Raw genomic sequence first — 21,189 nt, 5'->3', positions numbered from 1 at the left:
GGAGATCTGGTTTTCAGTCCTGGCTCTGTCTCCCGTTTGCTGTATGACCTATGACAAGTCATTTAACCTCTCTGGGCCTGAGTTTCCTTGTGTGTTAAACAAGGGTACTAATGCCTGCCTCATGCAGAAGCAGCAAGGTCTAGTGGATAGAGCACAGGCCTGAGAGAAGGACCTGGGTTCTAATCCCAGATCTGCCACTTGTCTGCTGTGTGACCTTGGGCAAGTCACTTCACTTCTCTGTGGCTCAATTCAGAGTTCATAGACACATTCCTTAGAACAGACAGGATTCGGTGATAGATTGAATATGTAGACTGAATAAGAGAGATGTGTTGAGGATAATGCCAAGATTATGGGCTTTTGAGACAGGGAGGACAATGGTGTTGTCTATAGTTTTCTTCCAATCAATTCTCTATTCCAGTAGATATGTCTACTCCATTTACTCATTGTTTCCTTGCTCCCTTTTGACTTTTACCTTTCGTAACCAAGGGTTTTTTTCTTGTTTCCACTGTATTCATACAATATGTCAGCATATCTCCCTCACTAGATAGAAAACTTTGAGGACAGGGACTGGGTCTTCTATCTCCATTGCCCTCTCCTAGCACTCAGCACAGTGCTCTTTACATAGTAGGTGCTCAGCAAATAATAAATAAATGAACAGTCATCTAGTTTGGTTTCTGAATTTCTCCTGAGATAAACAAAGTTTTTCTCTCTCCTTTCCTGAATTTATTTGGCACAGAAATTGGCATTGCCAGCTCTTAAAATATCCATTTTCTCTCTCCAGGCTGAGGTAGAAAAACAAAACCCTAAGCCATTTGTTTCTTGTTGGCCCTGAAATTCAGGTCTACACAGCGTGATCTGAATTCTCCAGGGAATTTCACACTGCAGGTTCGTGTGACTCAGGGAAACATGGGCCCCAAGCACTTATCTATCATAGCTGGGTTTAATTAGGAAACACACAGCTTCACTTCAAGCAATTTCCCTCCTGCAGCCAGCACTCGTTTAGGTCTTTCCAACCCCAAGAGAAGGAATGACATCAGTCCAGATCGCACAAGGCACTAGGAAGAAACATTACTGCTTTTAGCTACCAGAGGCAGGAAATGGGCCATGCCAGGCCATGCCAGGAGGTCACCCTGGGAGGGGACCAACTCACTTGGGCACCTGATATTAGGTGAACTCCCCTACTAGATTGTCAGCCCTTTGAAGTCAGGGATGAGTAATTAATGAGCATTTACTATGTGCAGAGCACTGCACTTAAGCACTTGAGAGAGTACAGCAGAGTAAATAGACATGATCCCTGCCCTCAAGGATTTCACTATCCAAAAGGGGAGACAGACACTAAAATCAGTTACCAGTAGGGAGAGCAAGTGAATGAAAGGATATATACGTAAATGGTGCAGGGAGATGGGAGAGTACTTAAGTGTTTAGGAGGTACGGACTCAATTGAATAGGTAATACAATACGGAGGAGAAATAGGATGGGGAGATGAGAAACTAGTCAGGGAACACTTCCTGGAGGGGATGGAATTTTAGTTGGGCTTTGAAGATGAGGAGAGTGGTGGTCTGTCAGATGTGAAGGGAGAGGGAGCGCCAAGCCAGGGGAAGGAAGTGAACATGGGATTGATAAGTGAGATGAGAATGAGGCCTCCTCCTCCTGCAGACTGTAAGCTTGTTGTGGGGAGAGATCACGTCTATCAACTCCACTGCATTGTCCTCTCCCACGTGTTTAGTACAGTACTCTGCACACAGTAAGCACTTAATAAATACCATTGATTGATCGAATGAGGCGCAGTGAGTAGGTTGGTGTTAGAGGAGCAAAATATGCAAAGTCAGTAGTAGTCGTAGATTAACAAGGTAAGGTAGGAGGAAGAGAGCTGATTGAATGCCCTAAAGCCAGTTTGGGTAAAGAGTTTCTGCTTGATGCAGAGAGGGATTGGCAACCATTGGAAGGTTTTGAGGATCAGTGATATTTATTGAGCACTTATTGTGTGCAGAGTCCTGTACTAAGCACTTGGGAGAGTACAGTGCAATAGAGCTGGAGACACATTCCCTGTCCACAGTGATCTGGACAGTAGAATGAAGTACTGACTGGGAAAGGGAGAGGCTGAAGGTAGGGAAGTCAGCGAGGAAGCTGATGCAGTAGTAGAGACTGGATATGACAAGTGCTTGGACCAGCATGGTAGTGGTGTAGATGGAGAAGAAGTGGCGGATTCTGGAGAGAGATGAGTTGAGGATAATGTGAGGCAGGCAGTTGATGGTGATATTGTCAACACTATTTCTCTTCCCTTACTGACACCCATGCCCATCACCCTCATTGGCTGTTCCAGGCATTCGACTCCCTCCTCAAGCCCCCTGTTCCTCCCCATCCCCCATCCCTCACCCCCAACTATCTGGCTACCTACTTCATTAGGAAAATTGACATCATCAGGTGTGAGCTCCCCAAAGTCGCCCCCCCCTCCTCCATCCCCGTCTCAACCCCCTTTTCTACTTTCCCATCCTTCCCAGCAGTATCTTCAGAGGAGATCTCCTCCAGCCTCGCAAGTGCCACCCCCTCCATATGCGCTTCAGACCCCATCCCCTCCCACCTTATAAAAACTCTCGCCCCTTCCCTCCTCCCCGCCTTAACTTCCATCTTCAACCACTCACTCTCCAATGGCTTCTTCCCCTCTGCCTTCAAACATGCCCACGTCTCCTTCACACCTTATCAAAACCCTTGCCCCCCCTCCCTTCCTCCCTCACCGCTGTTCTCAACTGTTCGCTTTCCAGTGGATTCTTTCCCACTGCTTTCAAACATGCTCAAGTCTTCCCTATTCTAAAAAAGACCCTCCTAGACTCCTCGGCTCCCTCCAGCTCTCACCCCACCTCCGTCCTACCATTCTTCTCCAAACTCCTTGACCGAGTTGTCTAAACCCACTGCCTTAAGTTCCTCTCCTCCAATTCTCTCCTTGATCCCCTCTAATGTAGCTACCATCCCCTTCACTCCACAGAAACCACCCTCTCAAATGTCACCAGTGATCTCCTCCTTGCCAAATCCAATGACCTCTACTCCATCTTAATCCTCCTTGACCTCTCGACTGCCCACAGTTGACCACCACCTTCTCCTGGAAATATTATCCAACCTCATCTTTGCTGTCACTTTCCTCTCCCAGTTTTCCTTCATTTAATCGTATTTATTGAGCACTTATTGTGTGCAGAGCACTGTACTAAGCACTTGGAAAGTCCAATTCAGAAAATACAATTTTCCTCCTCTCTGGGTGCTCTTTCTCAGTTTCTTTTGTGGGCTCCTCCTCTGCTTCCCATCCCCTAATTGTGGCCATCCTGTCCTCTCCATTCAAACTGCTACCACATTACTCCAAGCATTCGTCCTATCCCTCCTTGATTACTGTATCAACCTCTTTGCTGACCTCCTTGCCTCCTGTTTCTCCCTACTCCAGTCCATGCTTCACTCTGTTGCCTGGATCATTTTTCTATAAAAACTTTCAGTCCATGTTTCCCCACTCCTCAAGAACCTCCAGTGGTTACCCATCCACCTCCTCTTCCACCAGAAACTCCTTACCATCGGCTTTAAAGCACTCAATCACCTTGCCCCCTCATACCACAACCCAGTCCAGGAACTTCACTCCTATATTGCCAGCCTACTCACTCTATCTCAATCTCATCTATCTCATCACCACCCTCCCCCCCATATCCTGCCTCTGGTCTGGAACGCCCTCCCTTCTCAAATCAGACAATTACTCTGCCCAACTTCAAAGCCTTATTGAAGGCACATCTCTTCCTAAAAGTCTTCTCTAAGCCCTCATTTACTCTTTTCCCACTCCCTTCTGTGTCACCCTGACTTCTCCCTCTATTCACCACCTACCCCTACCAGCCCCACAACACTTATGTATATTCCGTAATGTATTTATTTATATTAATGTCTGTTTCTCCCTCTAAACTGTAAGCTCATTGTGGGCAAGGAATGTGTCTGTTATATTGTTGTGCTGTAATCTCCCAAGCACTTAGTACAGCGCCCCGCACACAGTAAGCACTCAATAAATATGATCGATTGATTGGAGCCAGAATGAGAACCCAGGTCCTCTGACTCCCAGGCCCAGGTTCTGTTCACTGGGCTGAGCCTACAGGGGAGCCAGTCATCAGCGTGCCAGTCATTAGAGAAGCAGCGTGGCTTTGTGGAAAGAGCATGGGCTGGGGAGTCAGAGGTCATGGGCTCTAATCCCGGCTCTGCTGCTTGTCAGCTATGTGACTTTGGGCAAGTCACTTAACTTCTCTGTGCCTCAGTGACCTCATCTGTAAAATGGGGATGAAGAGTGTGAGCCCCACGTGGGACAACCTAATAATAATGTTGGTATTTGTTAAGCGCTTACTATGTGCAGAGCACTGTTCTAAGCGCTGGGATAGACACAGGGGAATCAGGTTGTCCCACGTGGGGCTCACAGTCTTAATCCCCATTTTACAGATGAGGGAACTGAGGCACGGAGAAGTTAAGTGACTTGCCCACAGTCACACAGCTGACAAGTGGCAGAGCTGGGATTCGAACTCATGAGCCCTGACTCCAAAGCCCGTGCTCTTTCCACTGCGCCACGCTGCTTCTCGTGAACCTGATCACCTTGTATCTCCCCAGCACTTAGAACAGTGCTTTGCACATAGGAAGAGCTTAACAAATGTCATCGTTATTATTATTATTATCAGCCCAGCCTTCAAAGGTTTCCTGGGCCTCTGAGGGAGGGGGTTCAAGCCCTACACATGGTGGAGGGCAGGTGGCTGCTAATTTCCTGGAGAGCCTTGAGGTGTACATGCTGGAGCTATCCTGAGCTGGTAAGGAAGATGAGACAGCCCTGGGTATCCCCTTTTTCTCAGGACGAGCCTGAACAGGGAGAAGCCCATAGAAGATGGTTTCCAGACTGGCCCAGGGCAGGTAGCCTATTCCTGAGCATCTTAGGGCTGGAGCCTATCACCCTTCCTGTCTCACAAACCCATAACCTTGGCTTTGTCCTCAACTCATCTCCTTCATTCAACCCACACATTCAATCTATCACCAAATCTTGTTGGTTCTACCTTTACAACATTGTTAAAATCCATCCTTTCCTCTCCATCCAAACTGCTACCACATTAATCCAAGCATTTATCCTATCCTGCCCTTGATTGCTGCTTCAGCCTCCTTGCTGACCTCCCTGCCTCCTCTCTCCCCACTCCAGTCCATACTTCACTCTGCTGCCCAGATAATTTTTCTTAAAAAACGTTCAGTCCGTATTTCCCCACTCAAGAGCGTCCAGTGGCTGCCCTCTGCATCAAACAGAAGCTCCTTACCAGGGAGACTCCCCTACTATCTCACAAATTCAAGTGAGAGTGAAAGTCAACTTCTCCCCCAACGGTTATAAAACTGGAAAGGGCAAAGTAAAGAGAGAGAGATTTGTAGAGGAGCAGAGGGGATAGGAGGACCCCCTGGGACTGTGGAGTGTCCTCTTAGTTGCTGGGTGTGGAGCCAAGGTGTGAGAGGGCTTAGGTCCTCAATAAACATCAAGATGCCACCTGCACCTGGTGGCATGAAGAAGTGACAACACAACTAAGATTTAACATTGGCACCTTCACATTCAGGGGAATGACTGTTCGGTTTCTAGGCTCTTGCTCTTTTGCCTTGAGGCTATTTTCCCAGTTGTGTCACTTGGGTCGGTCTTTTGCTTCTATTGCATGTTCCCAGGCAGCGTGGCTCAGTGGAAAGAGCACGGGCTGGGGACTCAGAGGTCATAGGTTCAAATCCCAGCTCTGCTGCTTGTCAGCTGTGTGACTTTGGGCAAGTCACTTAACTTCTCTGTGCCTTAGTTCCCTCAACTGTAAAATGGGGATTAAGATTGTGAGCCCCACGTGGGACAAACCTGATGACCTTGTATCCTCACCAGCGCTTAGAACAGTGCTTTGCACAAAGCGCTTAACAAATGCCATCATCATTATTATTATTAGTCCGGTGCCCAGCAGATGCCCAGCCGGCCCTTAGGAAAAGTTATTATCAATGAAAGGTCCACAAGGCCACTTTCTCCAATAAGGTGAGGTAGCTCCCGCCCCCCTCCCCAAAAAAGTCAACAACTTCTCAACTGCCCTGAGCTTATCCTCCTTCGTGCACTTGCATTCGGGTCTGCCCTCTCCTGATCCGGCCCCCAGGTCTCTCTGCCTTTCTGTTGCAATTTTATCGATTAAGCAGTCTCGGGACAGAGGCTCACCTATCGTTCCCAATGGAGAAAGTGCTATCATTTTCTTTACAGTATTTGTTAAGTGCTTACTATATGCCAGGCACTGTATGAAGCACTGGGGTAGATGCAAGTTAATCAGGTTGGACACAGTCCACGTCCCACATGGGGCTCACAGTCTTAATCCCATTTTACAGAAGAAGTCACTGAGGCACAGAGAAGTGAAGTGACTTGCCCAAGGTCACACAGCAGATAAGTGACGGATCTGGGATGAGAACCCAGGTCCTCCTGACTCCCAGGCCGGTGTTCTATCCAGTAGGCCACACTGCTTCGTTAATCGTTGACTAAGTGCACACTGAGTGATAGGGTAATTGCAGAGTAGACAGATCATTTCCAGGCTCCCCCAAAATGGGGGAAGTGGACACCTAGAATGGAAAACCAGCCAAAAATAAACCACCAGACGCCAAAGGAATAGGAAGTAGTGGGGCACAGTTCTTGGAGGGAAGAGCCCTCCCACTGCCCACATGGGTTCCCAGCACCCTCTCTGATTGCCAACCAGCTCAGCCTTCTCAACACTCTGCCTCCAACTGAGCCAACCACAGGAAATTTAGAGGACCCATGTGACGGCTGTCCTCCCGGCTAGACGTCCTCACTTTCCTAGTTCTGGTAATCCCTTACGGACCACTCACGTATGAATTGATCCAAACTTTGTGAACGTGACAATATTTTTGGAGGCAGGATTTCCTATGGAAGTGGATTCCATCCACCTAGCAAACCCTGGGGGACTTCAGTCAGCTCTACTTGTCGGGCGACTACTGTGTGTGTAGAGCACTCTACTAGGTGCTTGGGAGAGTACAGTAGAGGCAAAAGACACAAGGAGTTCCTCAAGGAGCTGACAGTCTAATAGTCTAGACAGGCTATCAGAGATCACTCTATAATTGTTTCTAGGTCTGCTTTCTCCATGAGTGTGAGCTCCATAAAAGTGTCTCTTGCATACATATGCTGTACTTTCCCAAGTGCCTAAGACAGTGCAGTGCACCCAATGGGTGCTCAGCTCAGGCAGTTACTGCTGCTACCAATAGTGAGAACTGGATGAATCCAATCACACAACTGGCCGCAGCCAGAGTATGGAAAGAGGAAACAGATGATTAGAAAATTAGTGTATGTATATAGATCGCTAGATACAGAAGTGCTGAGGCTAGGAATAAGACTAGCCATTGGATCGATAGGTTACGATGGTGAGAGCTGGTGGGGCCCTAAAAACCAAAGGACAGGAGCTTTTGCTTAATGTAGAGGAAGTGGGTAGCCTTTGGAGGGGCTTTCAAGAGCTCCTTCATCCTTTCATTCATTCATTCATTCAATAGTATTTATTGAGCGCTTACTATGTGCAGAGCACTGTACTAAGCGCTTGGGATGAACAAGTCAGCAACAGATAGAGACAGTCCCTGCCGTTTGACAGGCTTACGGTCTAATCGGGGGAGACGGACAGGCAAGAACAATGGCACTAAACAGTGTCAAGGGGAAGAACATCTCGTAAAAACAATGGCAACTAAATAGAATCAAGGCGATGTACAATTCATTAACAAAATAAATAGGGTAACGAAAATATATACAGTTGAGCGGACGAGTACAGTGCTGTGGGGATGGGAAGGGAGAGGTGGAGGAGCAGAGGGAAAAGGGGAAAGTGAGGCTTTAGCTGCGGAGAGGTAAAGGGGGGATGGCAGAGGGAGTAGAGGGGGAAGAGGAGCTCAGTCTGGGAACGCCTCTTGGAGGAGGTGATTTTTAAGTAAGGTTTTGAAGAAGGAAAGAGAATCAGTTTGGCGGAGGTGAGGAGGGAGGGCGTTCCGGGACCGCGGGAGGACGTGACCCGGGGGTCGACGGCGGGATGGGCGAGACCGAGGGACGGTGAGGAGGTGGGCGGCAGAGGAGCGGAGCGTGCGGGGTGGGCGGTAGAAAGAGAGAAGGGAGGAGAGGTAGGAAGGGGCAAGGTGATGGAGAGCCTTGAAGCCTAGAGTGAGGAGTTTTTGTTTGGAGCGGAGGTCGATAGGCAACCACTGGAGTTGTTTAAGAAGGGGAGTGACATGCCCAGATCGTTTCTGCAGGAAGATGAGCCGGGCAGCGGAGTGAAGAATAGACCGGAGCGGGGCGAGAGAGGAGGAAGGGAGGTCAGAGAGAAGGCTGACACAGTAGTCAAGCCGGGATATAACGAGAGCCCGTAATAGTAAGGTAGCCGTTTGGGTGGAGAGGAAAGGGCGGATCTTGGCGATATTGTAGAGGTGAAACCGGCAGGTCTTGGTAACGGATAGGATGCGTGGGGTGAACGAGAGGGACGAGTCAAGGATGACACCGAGATTGCGGGCCTGCGGGACGGGAAGGATGGTCGTGCCATCCACGGTGATGGAGAAGTCTGGGAGCGGACCGGGTTTGGGAGGGAAGATGAGGAGCTCAGTCTTGCTCATGTTGAGTTTTAGGTGGCGGGCCGACATCCAGGTGGAGACGTCCCGGAGGCAGGAGGAGATGCGAGCCTGAAGGGAGGGGGAGAGGACAGGATCCTGGTGGGGGGATTTGATAAAGCCCTTAATTTTGCACATGTCAATCATACTTCCTCTCAGTCTTGATCTTATTTTGTCAGATGGATGAGCCCTACTCTTTTCTGCTCTATTCCTTTGGAAATTCCTGTGGACAACCTCCTGTCCATCTCCACCCCCCTCCTCAAAAATCTCCAGAAGTTGCCTATCAACCTTCACATCAAGCAAAAACTGCTCACTATTGGCTTCAAAGCTCTCCATCCCCTTGCCCCCTCCTCCCTCACCTCCCTTCTCTCCTTCTATAGCCCAACCTGCACAATCTGCTCCTCTGGTGCCAACCTCCTCACTGTGCCTCATTCTCGCCTGTCCTGCCATCGACCCCTGGCCCACATCCTACCTCTGGCCTGGAATACCCTCCCTCCTCACATCTGCCAAACTAGAACACTTCCCCTCTTTAAAGCCCTACTGAAAGCTCACCTCCTTCAGAAGGCCTTCCCAGACTGAGCCCCCCTTTTCCTCTCCTCTTCCTCCTCTGCATCGCCCCCACCCCCTCCTTCTGCTCTACCCAGCCCCCACAGCACTTATATATATGTACATATTTATTATTCTATTTATTAATAGTGTGTATATATCTATAATTCTATTTATTTATATTGATGCTATTGATGCCTGTCTACTTGTTTTGTTTTGTTGTCTCTCGCCCCTTCTAGACTGTGAGCCCGTTGTTGGGCAGGGATTGTTTTTATTTGTTGCCAAATTGGACTTTCCAAGTGCTTATTATGGTGCTCTGCACAGAGTAAGTACTCAGTAAATATGATTAAATGAATGAATCTTGGTGGCCCTCGCCTGTCCCTTCTCCAGCTCCCTTCATCCTTCCTGAGAGACAGGGCCCAGAATTACACATGGTAGCAATAGTAGCCAGATTTCTCGAGCTTCCACTTAGTGTACTGCCCTGTGCTTGCCAAGTACAGAGTAATGAAATGACACATTCTTTGCCCACTAGGAGCTTCCATCCTGGGCAGGCAAATCGATTCTGGACAGTGTTGGTTTTCAGTGGACCTTTTGGTTGCTACTGCCCTTTGGACCAGTGATCGGAGGGAACAGTCAACAGCAACTCTAAAATCTCTTTCCTGAACCACAACTGCCAGCTCTGTGCCCGAGACCATTCATTCAATTGTATTTATTGAGCACTTACTGTGTGCAAAGCACTGGACCTAGCGCTTGGGAGAGCACAAAACAACAATAAAGAGACACATGTGCTTGTCACTTGGATGGTTTTTCCTTGGTGCAATAACCTTGCACTTATTCACTGCCACCTGAGCCCCAGGGTCTGGGAAGCAGTGATGTCTTCTCTCCTGCACTGGCCCACCTATCTGCCCGCCATCACCCAGTGAAACCCTCTGCTGCTGAATCTGGGGCTGCAGCAAACCTGGGAATGGCTATTGGAAAAGAGGGAACATTGTTCTGGTCAGACTAGGGATGGCCTGAAGGTCTGGACACCATTCTGTCCACAGTGGAGAATGGTGGTAGCTTTTAATGCTGTTTTCATCATTAATGATGACTGGCAGGGCAGATGTGAGCTTCTCACTCCACCACAGTGTACAGATTGCACACAGCCACCCCCAGCCACCCGTCTAGCAAGGCATGCTGCTGGCTACAGGGGGCCAAGTGAGAGATTGTGGGTGTCAGCTAAAGTAGTCTAGTCCGGAGGGTACAAGCTCGCGGACCTGGGCAGTAGCCATTTGGATGAAGAGGAAGGCGCAGATCTGGGCAATGTTGCGGAGGAAAGCAACAGGGCATAGTGGATAGAACACAGTGCTGGGAGTCAGAAAGATCTGGGTTCTAATCCCTGCTTCACCACTTGTCTTCTGTGCGACCTTGGGTGAGTCACTGCTCTTCTCTGTGCCTCAGTTACTTTATCTGTGAAATAGGGATTAAGGCTGGGAGCCCCAGTGGACATGTACTGTATTCAAACTGATTAGCTTGAAGCTACCACAGGGCTTAGTTCGGTGTCTAGAACATAGCAAATGTTTAACCAATACCATAAAATTAAAAGAAAGAAAAATATTAGGAGGAGGAGGGTTTAGAAGGTCAGTTTTTGACAAATTGTGCTTAAAGATTCCTGTGGGATAGCATGAGGTGATGTCCTGGAGGCAAGGGAAAATGCAAGATTGTAGAAGAAAGGAGAGGGGATTATAGAGAGAGGAGGGGAGAGTTTAAAGCTGTTGACACCCCAGTCGTGCCAACCCAAGAGCTACCCTTAATACTTATTTTATTCCTGTTCTTGGCACTTATGTACATATATCTTTATCTGTACATTCAATTATTCAATTGAATTAATTCAGCTATCTTTGCCTGCTGTAAATATAGTTATGAGAAGCAGCTTGGCCAAGTGGTTAGAACTTAAGCCTGGGAAACAGAAGGTCTTGGGTTCTAATCCTGCTTCAGTCACTTATCTGCTGTGTGGCCTCGGGCAAGTCATTTCACTTCTCTGTGCCTCAATTACCTCATCTGTAAAAATAGGGATTAGGACTGTGAGTCCCATATGGGACAGGGACTGTGCCCAACCTGATTTGCTTGTATCCACCCCAGTGCTTAGTACAGTGTCTGGCATATAATAAGTGCTTAACAAATACCACCATTATTAGTAGTAGTAGTACAGTTGTATAAGTTTCTTGATAGATCTTTGTGGTTTCTCCTACTCCTGCTATTGATAAATAATTTATGTCCATCTCCCCCTTTAGATTATGAGCTCCTTGAGGGAAGGGAACAGGTGTCTTGCTACTTAGTACAGTGCTCCCTACTCAGTAGGAGGCTGGCTGACTGACAAAACTGATTTGAAAGTCAATCTATCAATCAAGTCATCTGCTTAGAGGTCGGAGCTGAAGCCAGAAGAACAGATGAGCTCCCCGACGAGGGAGTGGAGATTGAGAACAGAAGGGGACCCAGAACAGAGCCTTGAGGGATACCCACATTTAGGGGGTGAGAGGCTGAGAGGAGCCAGTGAGACAGAAGGAGAAGCCAGAGAAACAGGAGGAGAACCGGGAGAGGATGGTGTCAGAGAAACTGACGTTAGGTAATGTTTCCAGGAGAAGGGGGTGGTCCTCAGAGTCAAAGGCAGCTGAGAGGTCAAGACGGATTAGGATGACAGAGTCCATTGGATTTGGCAAGGAAGAGTCATTGGTGACCTTGGAGAGCAGTTTCTGTGGAGAGAAAGGGACAGCCACTTGACTGTAGAGGGTTGAAGGGAGAGTTAGAGGAGAAGTGTAGGCAGTGGGTGTAAACAACTTGTTTGTGAAATGCCTAAAAGGATAGGAGTAAAAACCAAAAGACCTAGGACACGTACAGAGCACCTCATGAACCCTTGGGTGATCCAGTTTCAACTGTATTTGGTTTTGAAGCGGGAAGCCGTGTCCAAGAGCTTCCCTTTACCATGGAGCAGGAAGGGGCACAAAGAGCCAAAAAGTACAAGATGAGCAACAGCTTTGGTGGGCATTCGGTCTTGAGATTCTTCTACCCTAAATTGTACCGATAACAAAACCATGACGACTCACAATCGTGGCAGCGTTCAATTGCAATTCTGTGATCATTAAAGCACAGTCATCACTGGGCCCCCAACAGAGGCATCACTCACTTAGGCCAGGCTTGAGCCATTTTAAAGTATATAAGTGGTGATGGACATCCAGATTAACCAGTAACACATGCAGGATTTTAGGCAATGAGTCTGGGCTTCTTTAGGTCAATGAGTGTGTAATCAAGCAATAAAACTACCTCATACCACAAAGTGTGTTTTTTAAAAAAACAAAAACAGAACCTCGACCTCATGCCTTCCCTGCCCACTCCGTGGCCTTCTCCTTCCCTCCTCACAGCCTCCTCCTCCTCTACCCACCGCCAATAAAGGATGCTGGATCTGGCAGCTGGGGAGCCTGCCAAAACCTGGCCCACAAACAGCAATTTGGCAGGATGGTGGTTTCATCCCTCTGGTTCTGAACGCGTTGCTCGGTGCCCTTGACCGCGTCTGCTACTCAGGTCCGCTGCAGGTTCGGACTCTGATATGGAGGGAGAGATGGGGAAAGGGACTGTGGCTGCTAGCCCCGCCCCCCCCTTCATGGAGGGGGGAGGGGAGAAGCAAACGGGTGGGGGAAAGAGGGGAGGAGAGGGGAGGAGGGGGAGGAGGGGGAGGAGGGGGGAGGAGGGGGAGGAGGGGGGAGGAGGGGGGAGGCTGACAGAGAAGGAAGAGGAAAGGGTGTCCGGGAGTGAGCCCTTATGCCCTCGACGAACTAGAAACCTTGGAACGGGGAGGCCAGGCTGGGCAGCCTGATTCCAGGGAGCCCCACCAACAAGGTTTTGGAATTCGCAGGATCCTACTACATCGCATGCTGCCGGGCTGGAAACCTTTCCCAACATGGCAGACCTAAAATCACCATCCCTGAGCCACCGAGTCCCTTTTCGTTCCGTCCCAACGTGTCCTGGAAGAGGTCAAACCCGCCAGCTCGCTTCCAGATTTCTGATATAATAACCACTCATCAACTGTAACAGGTGTGTTCTCGTGAGTTGAAATCTATTTTAGTCGACGATCTCCCTGCAGTTCTGGGAGAGAGGGAGCCCAAAAGGTTAAGAGAGGTGACAAAGTGTAGCCTACCCAGTTGCCATGTTGAGAGCAGTCCCCAGACCACCCAGGATTCAGCACTAGAAAAAGCTTCCTCCTGCAGAACTGCCCTTCCCCATCCCACCCCGGCCTCAGTCACACTGTTTCTTCGGTATCAGCATCCTAACCCCTGGAACCTAAAAACAAGCTGCAGAGCCTGCAGGCAGACGACAGCACACGTACCAATTCGTGTACTACCAATGTGGGTCCAAGAGTGCCTGCGTGCGCGCACACATACCCACCCACACACACATACTCACACACACAAACACACCCACACATACCCCACACACATACACACATATACATACCCCCACACACATACACTGGCTCCAAGGCTATTCCCAGGGGAGGACGCACAAGACCAGGGTCCCTGGCTAGAAGAAAACACCAGTGTCAAGCCCTTCCATGGCCCGGTAGTGACTAATTCTTTGCCAGGAGCCGCTGTCTCCTCACCGCGCCAATCCCTCACCCACCCTGCCGCTGATTGGATTTTCCCTGGGCACCTGGCCTGCCCCACCCGCCAGTCGTCTCCCCGACAAGATCACGGCCGGGCAGGGAGGCTCCCATGGGCCCCCAAAGCCCCGCCACTGCTCTTCGGCTTCTGGAGAGCGAGGCAGGTGGGGGAGGGCTCCAGAAGTGGGGCTTCAGGTGAAGCAGAGCGGTGGAAGGAAGGTTCTTATCCGTCCCTTAGGGGAGAACCAGAATCAAGGAGCCATCTGCATACATGTACACACGCACCCCCACTCCCATGCACCCAACCCGTCTCCATCCCCGCCGGCGGAGCTCAGGTGCCGTTGGCGGGTACCAGCCGGACCTGCCCCAAGCCGACAAGGGTTGGGGACCTACCAGTCGGTGTGCGTCTCGTCGATCACCAGCAGCAGCTTGGACTTCCTGAGGGCGGCGGCGGCGGTGGCGTCCACCAACCCCGCCGAGGCGGCCGTTTGCTTCACGGCGTTGGACAAGGAACTGAAGAAGCTGCTGCCCACAGACTGCACAGGAGTGGCGGCCGGGGGTGGCGGCGGCGGGGCGGCGGCGGCGGGGGGCGGCCTCCGCTCCGGGGCCGGGGAAGCGGCCGGGGGTCCGGTGGGGGGCGGCGGCTGCTGGGGCTCCGGCCGCTGCAGGTCGGTCATGTAGCCATTGGGCAGGTTGGCGATGAAGCTGCTGTCCGAGAGCCGGCGCCGCAAGAAGTTCATCATCTGGCCGGGAGCGAGACGGGAAGATGGAGAGAGCCGGAGCGGGCGAGCGCACTGGGGAGCGGGAGGACGAGCAAGGGAGCAGGCGGACAGCGCAGGTGGGAGGGAGGGAGGGCGGGGCGAAGGAAGCGGGAGGAGAGGGAGGGAGGGAGAAAGAGAGGGAGGAATTTAAGGAGGGAAAGAGAGGGAGCGGTGTGTTGCGGGGGCGGGCCTCCGCTCGCGGCCGCTCTCAGGATAAGGGGGTAGCAGAGATGGTCCCTCCGGGCTCGGCCTCCGAGCTTCAAGAAGGGAGAAAGAGACTGTGGCCGTGAGTCCCGCCCTCCGACTCCGTTTCCACCCCCACCCCCGCACGGCCCCGCCCCTCTATGTTTCTTCGGGCCCCGAGCGCCGGGCAAGGGGATCGGGGCTTCGGGACCACGAGGAAGCAGGCGGAGAGCGAGGGGAAGGTGGCTGAGGAGATGAGAGAAACCTCACAGCTCCGCCCTTCTCGCTGCCCTCCCTCTCTTCCAGGAGCCTGCCCCATCTAGAGGGCTGGGGGGCCGAGGGTTGGACCAGACCTCCTCTTGCTCTCGGGTCCTTCCAGCTCCCGCATCTACAAAAGGTCAAGGAGGGAAGTGGCCGGCTGGCGGCCGAAGAGAATCGAGAGGGGGAAAAGTGGGCTTCCCGTGGCTCTTCATTTCCCACCCACCGGGAGAGCCCTGCTGGGAACCTACCTGTGGCTGAGGACTTCCTCGGAGAAGCCCGGCCTGGGGGTCAAGTGACCTGGTTCTAATCTCGCCTCCACCACCTGCCTGCTGTGTGACCTTGTTCAAGTCACTTTAACATCTCCGTGCTTCATTCAGTTCCTTCATCTGTAACATGAAAATCCAACCGTTCTCCTTAAATGATGAGCCCCATGTGGAGAAGCAGCGTGGCCTAGTGGAAAGAGCACAGACCTGGGTTCTGACCCAGGCTTCGCCAATTGCCTTCTGTTGTAACCTTGGACGAGTCACTCGGTTTCCCTGTGCAGTCAAAAGGGCAACAACTGGAGGACTGTGGGTGACCCGGAAACTCGGGTCCACCACACCTCCGGGGCCTTCTCAGTCTTCCTAGTGTGTTTAGAGGGTGTGATGTTAACTTTCATGGTATCGGAGAAGAGTTTCTCCAATTAGATTGTTTTAATCTTTTAAACTACAGTGTATACACATATATCTAGCTATCCTTTGTACTTACAGAAGACACCTCTGGCGGTGAAATTTGCCTAGGGTCCTGGAATGGACTGGTCCTAGGCTTTTTTGAGGGTGGGTATGAGTCATCCTGCCTTCAGCAGGACCCAGAATGGAGTTGTGTTTGCAGAAGCAGTGTGGCTCAGTGGCAGGAGCCTGGGCTTGGGAGTTAAAGGTCATGGGTTCAAATCCCAGCTCTGTCACTTCTCAGCTATGTGACTGTAGGCAAGTCACTTCACTTCTCTGGGCCTCAGTTCCCTCATCTGTAACATGGGGATTAACTGTGAGCCTCACGTGGATTAACCTGATTACCCTGTATCTCCCCCAGTGCTTAGAACAGTGCTCTGCACATAGTAAGCACTTAACAAATACCAACATTATTATTATTATTAGTGGTGATGGTGTGCACTGAGCCATCCACACTCTCACCTGGTTCCCCTGTAGCCAGCAGCAACACCTTGTGAGATGAGAGGCGGCTAGGGGGCCGCTGCACCCTGTGACCTTGGACAGCTGGTCTTGGGCATCCTCTCCCCAGCTGGGCTCTCAATTGGCCTATGTGAATTAGTTGAGACCATAATGGGTAGGATGTGGGAGTAAACTACAGAATTTAACACTGACAACATGTGGAAGTGGGAAACGCAGCCAAATGGCCGGGAGATGAACTTGAAAGTTAAAAACCGAAATGTTCCTTCCCCACCATTTCAACATTTCTATTTTAATTCTGGGTAAGGCGTGAAAAGAGCAGAGCATTTATATTCATATCTGTAATTTATTTTAATGTCTGTCTCCCCCTCTAGACTGTAAGCTCCTTGGGGGCAAAGGACGTTGTCTACCAACTCTGTTGTACTCTTCCAAGCATTTAGTACAGTGCTCTGCACACAGTAAATGCACAATAAATATCGATTGATTGATTGATTGACTGAAGTCAACCCAAACAACATCCCCCTCTTAGGAAAGTGACGTGCCGTGAGTGTGTGTGTGTGCGTGTGTGTGTGTATGTGATTTAATAAGCAATTTGAAGAGGAAATTTGGATGAAAGATTTCCTGGCTAAGATCAAGACAGACCTCAAGTTGGGGAAAGGAAGGGGGAGTGGAGCCTGCTGGAAAATCTCAGTCATTGGGGAGAAGAAGCTCTGTGCAAAAATAAAATGCATTTTTTTAAATTTTCTGAGTTATGGGATCCAATCCAGAGCAGACAACTGAGTCCTTACTAACCTTGGGTAAAGGGGTAAGGGTGTGTGGATGAAGCTGACCAGACCCAGCTCATTCTACCCAAGGATTGTAGCCACTAAATTCCATATTAATTGCCTCCTGCTATGGAGGAATCTTCATCCAGATACTTGGATCAGACCACCTCGAGCTCAGATAGGATGAAATACTTGGCCTTTTAACCACTACAGATTGGGGGCAGTCTTAATTTATCAGCCCACATGCAGCTGGGGCTAGCCTACTTCAAGGAATACAATCAGTGAAATTTTGGTAGGAAATCAATCAATTGTATTTATTGAGCACTTAGTACAGAGCACTGTACTAGGCACTGGGGAAATAGTATAGTTCAATAGAGTTGGTAGATGTGAACCTGTCCTCAGAGTGCTTACAGTCTATTAGGGGAGCTGGACATTAACATGAATTACAGTTAGGCGAAGCAGTAAAGTATAAGGACATGGACAGTTAGGCTAGAGAACTAGGGGTGGGGTGAGTATCAAAGGGCTTAAGGGGTCCAGACCCAAGTGCATAAGTGATTTGGAAGGGAGGGTGAATAGGGTGGGGAGATGAGAGCAGGGAATGTGTCTACCAACTCTGTTATATCGTACTCTCCCAAGTGCTTAACATAGTGCTCTGCACACAGTAAGTGCCCAATCCATTTGATTGATTGATTGATTGGTCAGGGAAGGTTTCTTGGAAGTGATATGATTTTAGTAGGGCATTGAAGATGGGGAGAGTGCTGGTCTGTCAGATATAAAGGGGGACGGAGTTCCAGGCAAGAGGGAGGGGGTGAGCAAGGTGTCAGTGGCAAGAGAAGTGAGATTGAAGTGCAGTGAGTAGGTTGGCATTAGGGGACCGAAGTGTGCAGCCTGGGTTGCAGTGGGAAATCAGTGAGGTAAGGTAGGAGGCGGCAAGCTGATTGAGTGCTTAAAGCCAATAGTGAGATGTTTCTATTTGCTGCAGAGATGGCTGGACAACCATTGGAGGTTTATGAGGAGTGGGGAGAAATGTGCAAAATAGTTTCCTAGAAAAACGACCCGGGCAGCAGAGTGAAGTATGGATGGGAAGTGGGGAGAGGCTGGATTCTTGTATTTCTTCCTGCCTTCAAGACATTTCTTCTTGAATGTTCCGCTGATACCTCAAACTTAACATGTCCAAAACAGAATTCCTTATTTTCCCTCCCAAATCCTGTCCTCCCACGATTTTCCCATCACTGTAGACAGCACCACCATCCTTCCTGTCTCACAAGCTCATAACCTTGGCATTATCCTCATCTCATCTCTCTCATTCAACTCACATATTCGATGTCACTAAATCCTATCAATTCAACCTTCACAACATCTCTAAAATCCACCCTTTCCTCTCCATCTGAAATGCTACCATGTTAATCCAAGCACTTATCCTATCCTGCCTTGATTACTGTATCAGCCTCCTTGCTGACCTTCCTGCCTCCTGTCTCTCCCCACTCCAGTCCATACTCCTCTCGGCTGCCCCCATCATTTTTCTACAAAAACGTTCAATCCATGTTTCCCCACTTCTCAAGAACCTCCAGTGGTTGCCCATCCACCTCCGCATCAAACAGAAACTCCTTACCATCAACTTTAAAGCACTCAAACACCTTGCCTCCTCCTACTTTACCTCACAGCTCTCCTACTACAACCCAGCCCACACACTGTGCTCCTTTAATGGCAACCTACTCACTCTACTTCAGTCTCATCTATGTCACCATCAACCTCTCGCCCACATCCTGCCTCTGGCCTGTAGCGCCCTCCCACTTTATATCCCACAATTACTCTTCCCCACCTTCAAAGTCTTATTAAAGGCACACTTCCTCCAAGAGCCCTTCCCTGACTAAGCCCTCATTTCCTCTTCTCCCACTCTCTTCTGTGCCTCCCTTGCAGTTGGGTTTTCTCCTTTTATTCACCCCTCCATCAGCCCCATAGCACTTATGTATGCATACATAATTTATTTATTTATATTATGTCTGTCTTCCCCTCTAGACTGTAAGCTCGTTGTGAGCAGGGAATGTGTCTACCAATTCTGTTGTACTGTTTTATCATACTTTCCCAAGCGCTTAGTTCAGTGCTTTGCATACAGTATGTGCTCAATAAATATGATTGATAGATTGAGTGATTGGAAACAAGTGACTATTAGCAAGGCTGGCTTTAAGACCCCCCCCCCCCCACCAAGATTGAGAAGCAGCGTGGCTCAGTGGAAAGAGCCCGGGCTTTGGAGTCAGAGGTCATGGGTTCGAATCCCGGATCGGCCACTTGTCAGCTGTGTGACTTTGGGCAAGTCACTTCACTTCTCGGTGCCTCAGTTAACTCATGTGTAAAATGGGGATTAAGACTGTGAGCCCCACGTGGGACAAGCTGATTCCCCTGTGTCTACCCCAGCGCTTAGAACAGTGCTCGGCACGTAGTAAGCGCTTAACAAATACCAACATTAATGAGTCGCACTCAAGAGTACAGGTTGCATTTCTGGAGGAGAGCCTGTGTGAGTGAAATCAGAATTTGTAGAGTAAGGAATGGTTATCGGACGGGCTCGGGGCGGGGGGGGAGGGGGAGGGGGGAGGGCGGTGCCTTTAGATCAAAGCAGCCGAGAAACAGGAACTTGAAAACTTCAAACTAAATTCTCAAGCACTGTTTTATTTCAGCATTGTACAGAGACAGAAAAGGAAGACACACAATAATCCCATTTCTAAAATAACTTAACATTGCTGCCCCTGAATCCCAGATGATAAAATATTGTCTGAAAGTTCTTTAACCATTTTCCCTTAATTTGAAAATGACAGTCATGGAAGGACGGGCCATCTTCTCATGATTAGGAGTGGGCATTAAGAAAGTGAGTCATCCCGAGTTTCTTCGCAAGTCTGTACAGTTCTAAACCCATCAGTTGACCCAAAAGCCACCCTCTGGACAAATACACATTTCTGAGTATTATTGCTTTGAAAGGCAGTTTCACGGACAGTGCTCAGTAGCCAATCTATTAATACAATTGATTGACTGATGCTTTGATTGACTGATTGATTGGATGATTGATTGGTTTGTGGGGTGCATTTGCTACCTGTCACTAAGCAGCACAATAGAAATATCCCTTTAAAATGTGTTACTTCCATCACTCACCCCACCCAGACCTCATCCCGACTCACCTCCATCCTCTGAATCTGTGCCCCCCGCAACTTTCCTACTACAACATTGCCCAAATCCCCAAGCCTGCCCATCCCCACTCTGGCCTCTCCCCGATGCATCATCCCAGCACCCCAAAGCCACCCTCCTCACCCCACCCCTTTCTCTGTCTGGCAGGGACAGGAGTTGGGGCAGGTGTGAGTGGGACAAGAGAAAGTAGGGAGGACACGCAGACAGTAACTACCACCACCAGCAGAGTCCAGAGACGCTGGAAACATGATCCCCCCTCCCCTGCCTCCTTCCCTCCAGCCCTGGGGAAGGGGAGGGAGGCACTTTGTCCCCTTCTTCCCTCTCCCTGTATACATCTGTATGGATGTTCCTGTTCTCCCTCCCTGTTAGACTCCCTACGTGGGACAAGGGTCTCTGACCAATCTAATTGCATTGTATCTCCCCAGTGCTGAGTACAGTGCTTGGCATGTAGCAAGTGCTCAACAAATACCACAATTATTATTAATATTATTATTATTATCATTATCATTATTATTAGTGGTCTAAACCAGTCCATGCTGCCTCTATGTGTGTGTATGTTGGGGGCTGGGGGGGGGGTGGTGGCGGGAATTGGCTTCATTATTGGAGAGAAGGTCTTGATTTCGGGGAGATTAAATATGGGAAAGAACTACCTAAGAAGATTGGTCAGGAAACTGGAAAGCAGAGACTTGGTCATTGTGACCATGGCCCTGGCCAGCTGCAGACTATATGTCTGCAATACCCACTTTCCAGGGTTCCACAGAGCCTGCTGAAGGAATTTCACAGGCTTGGGGGTTGGGAAGTTCTCTGCTCTCTTCCTTAGGGCCAAGGAGAGGAGAATCTCCCATCTACCAGTGCTGTGCTGACCTGGCACAAGTCAGCGGCCATACTGTGGGAGGGAGGGAGGGAGGGAGGAAGAAAGAGGAGGGAGACAGAGATGAGAAAAAATGGGAAAACAAATGTCTCAGATTAAAGATTCTGGGATTTTGGGATGCAGGAATTCCAATTTCTGCTCTGACACTGATTCGGTGGATTGGATTCCCGCCTCTGCACCTCCATTTCTCTGCCCTGAA

The 21,189-nt window shown here is 49.7% G+C and overlaps 1 protein-coding gene across 1 annotated transcript in view; it reads right to left on the bottom strand.

Moving 5' to 3' along the window:
• Nucleotides 1-14,644, bottom strand: part of SYN2 (synapsin II) — a 141,854-nt gene extending 127,210 nt beyond the window's left edge. Inside the window, exon 1 of the mRNA XM_029057319.2 lies at nucleotides 14,204-14,644. Within this exon, the coding sequence (XP_028913152.1) occupies nucleotides 14,204-14,553 (350 nt within the window). The 5' untranslated portion in view covers nucleotides 14,554-14,644. The remainder of the gene's footprint in view (nucleotides 1-14,203) is intronic.
• Between the last annotated feature and the right edge of the window lie 6,545 nt (nucleotides 14,645-21,189).

This window comes from Ornithorhynchus anatinus, unplaced genomic scaffold (genome assembly GCF_004115215.2).
Source record: "Ornithorhynchus anatinus isolate Pmale09 unplaced genomic scaffold, mOrnAna1.pri.v4 scaffold_93_arrow_ctg1, whole genome shotgun sequence".
Classification (NCBI taxonomy): Eukaryota; Metazoa; Chordata; class Mammalia; order Monotremata; family Ornithorhynchidae; genus Ornithorhynchus; species Ornithorhynchus anatinus.
This window is presented reverse-complemented; position numbering and strand designations above follow the sequence as displayed.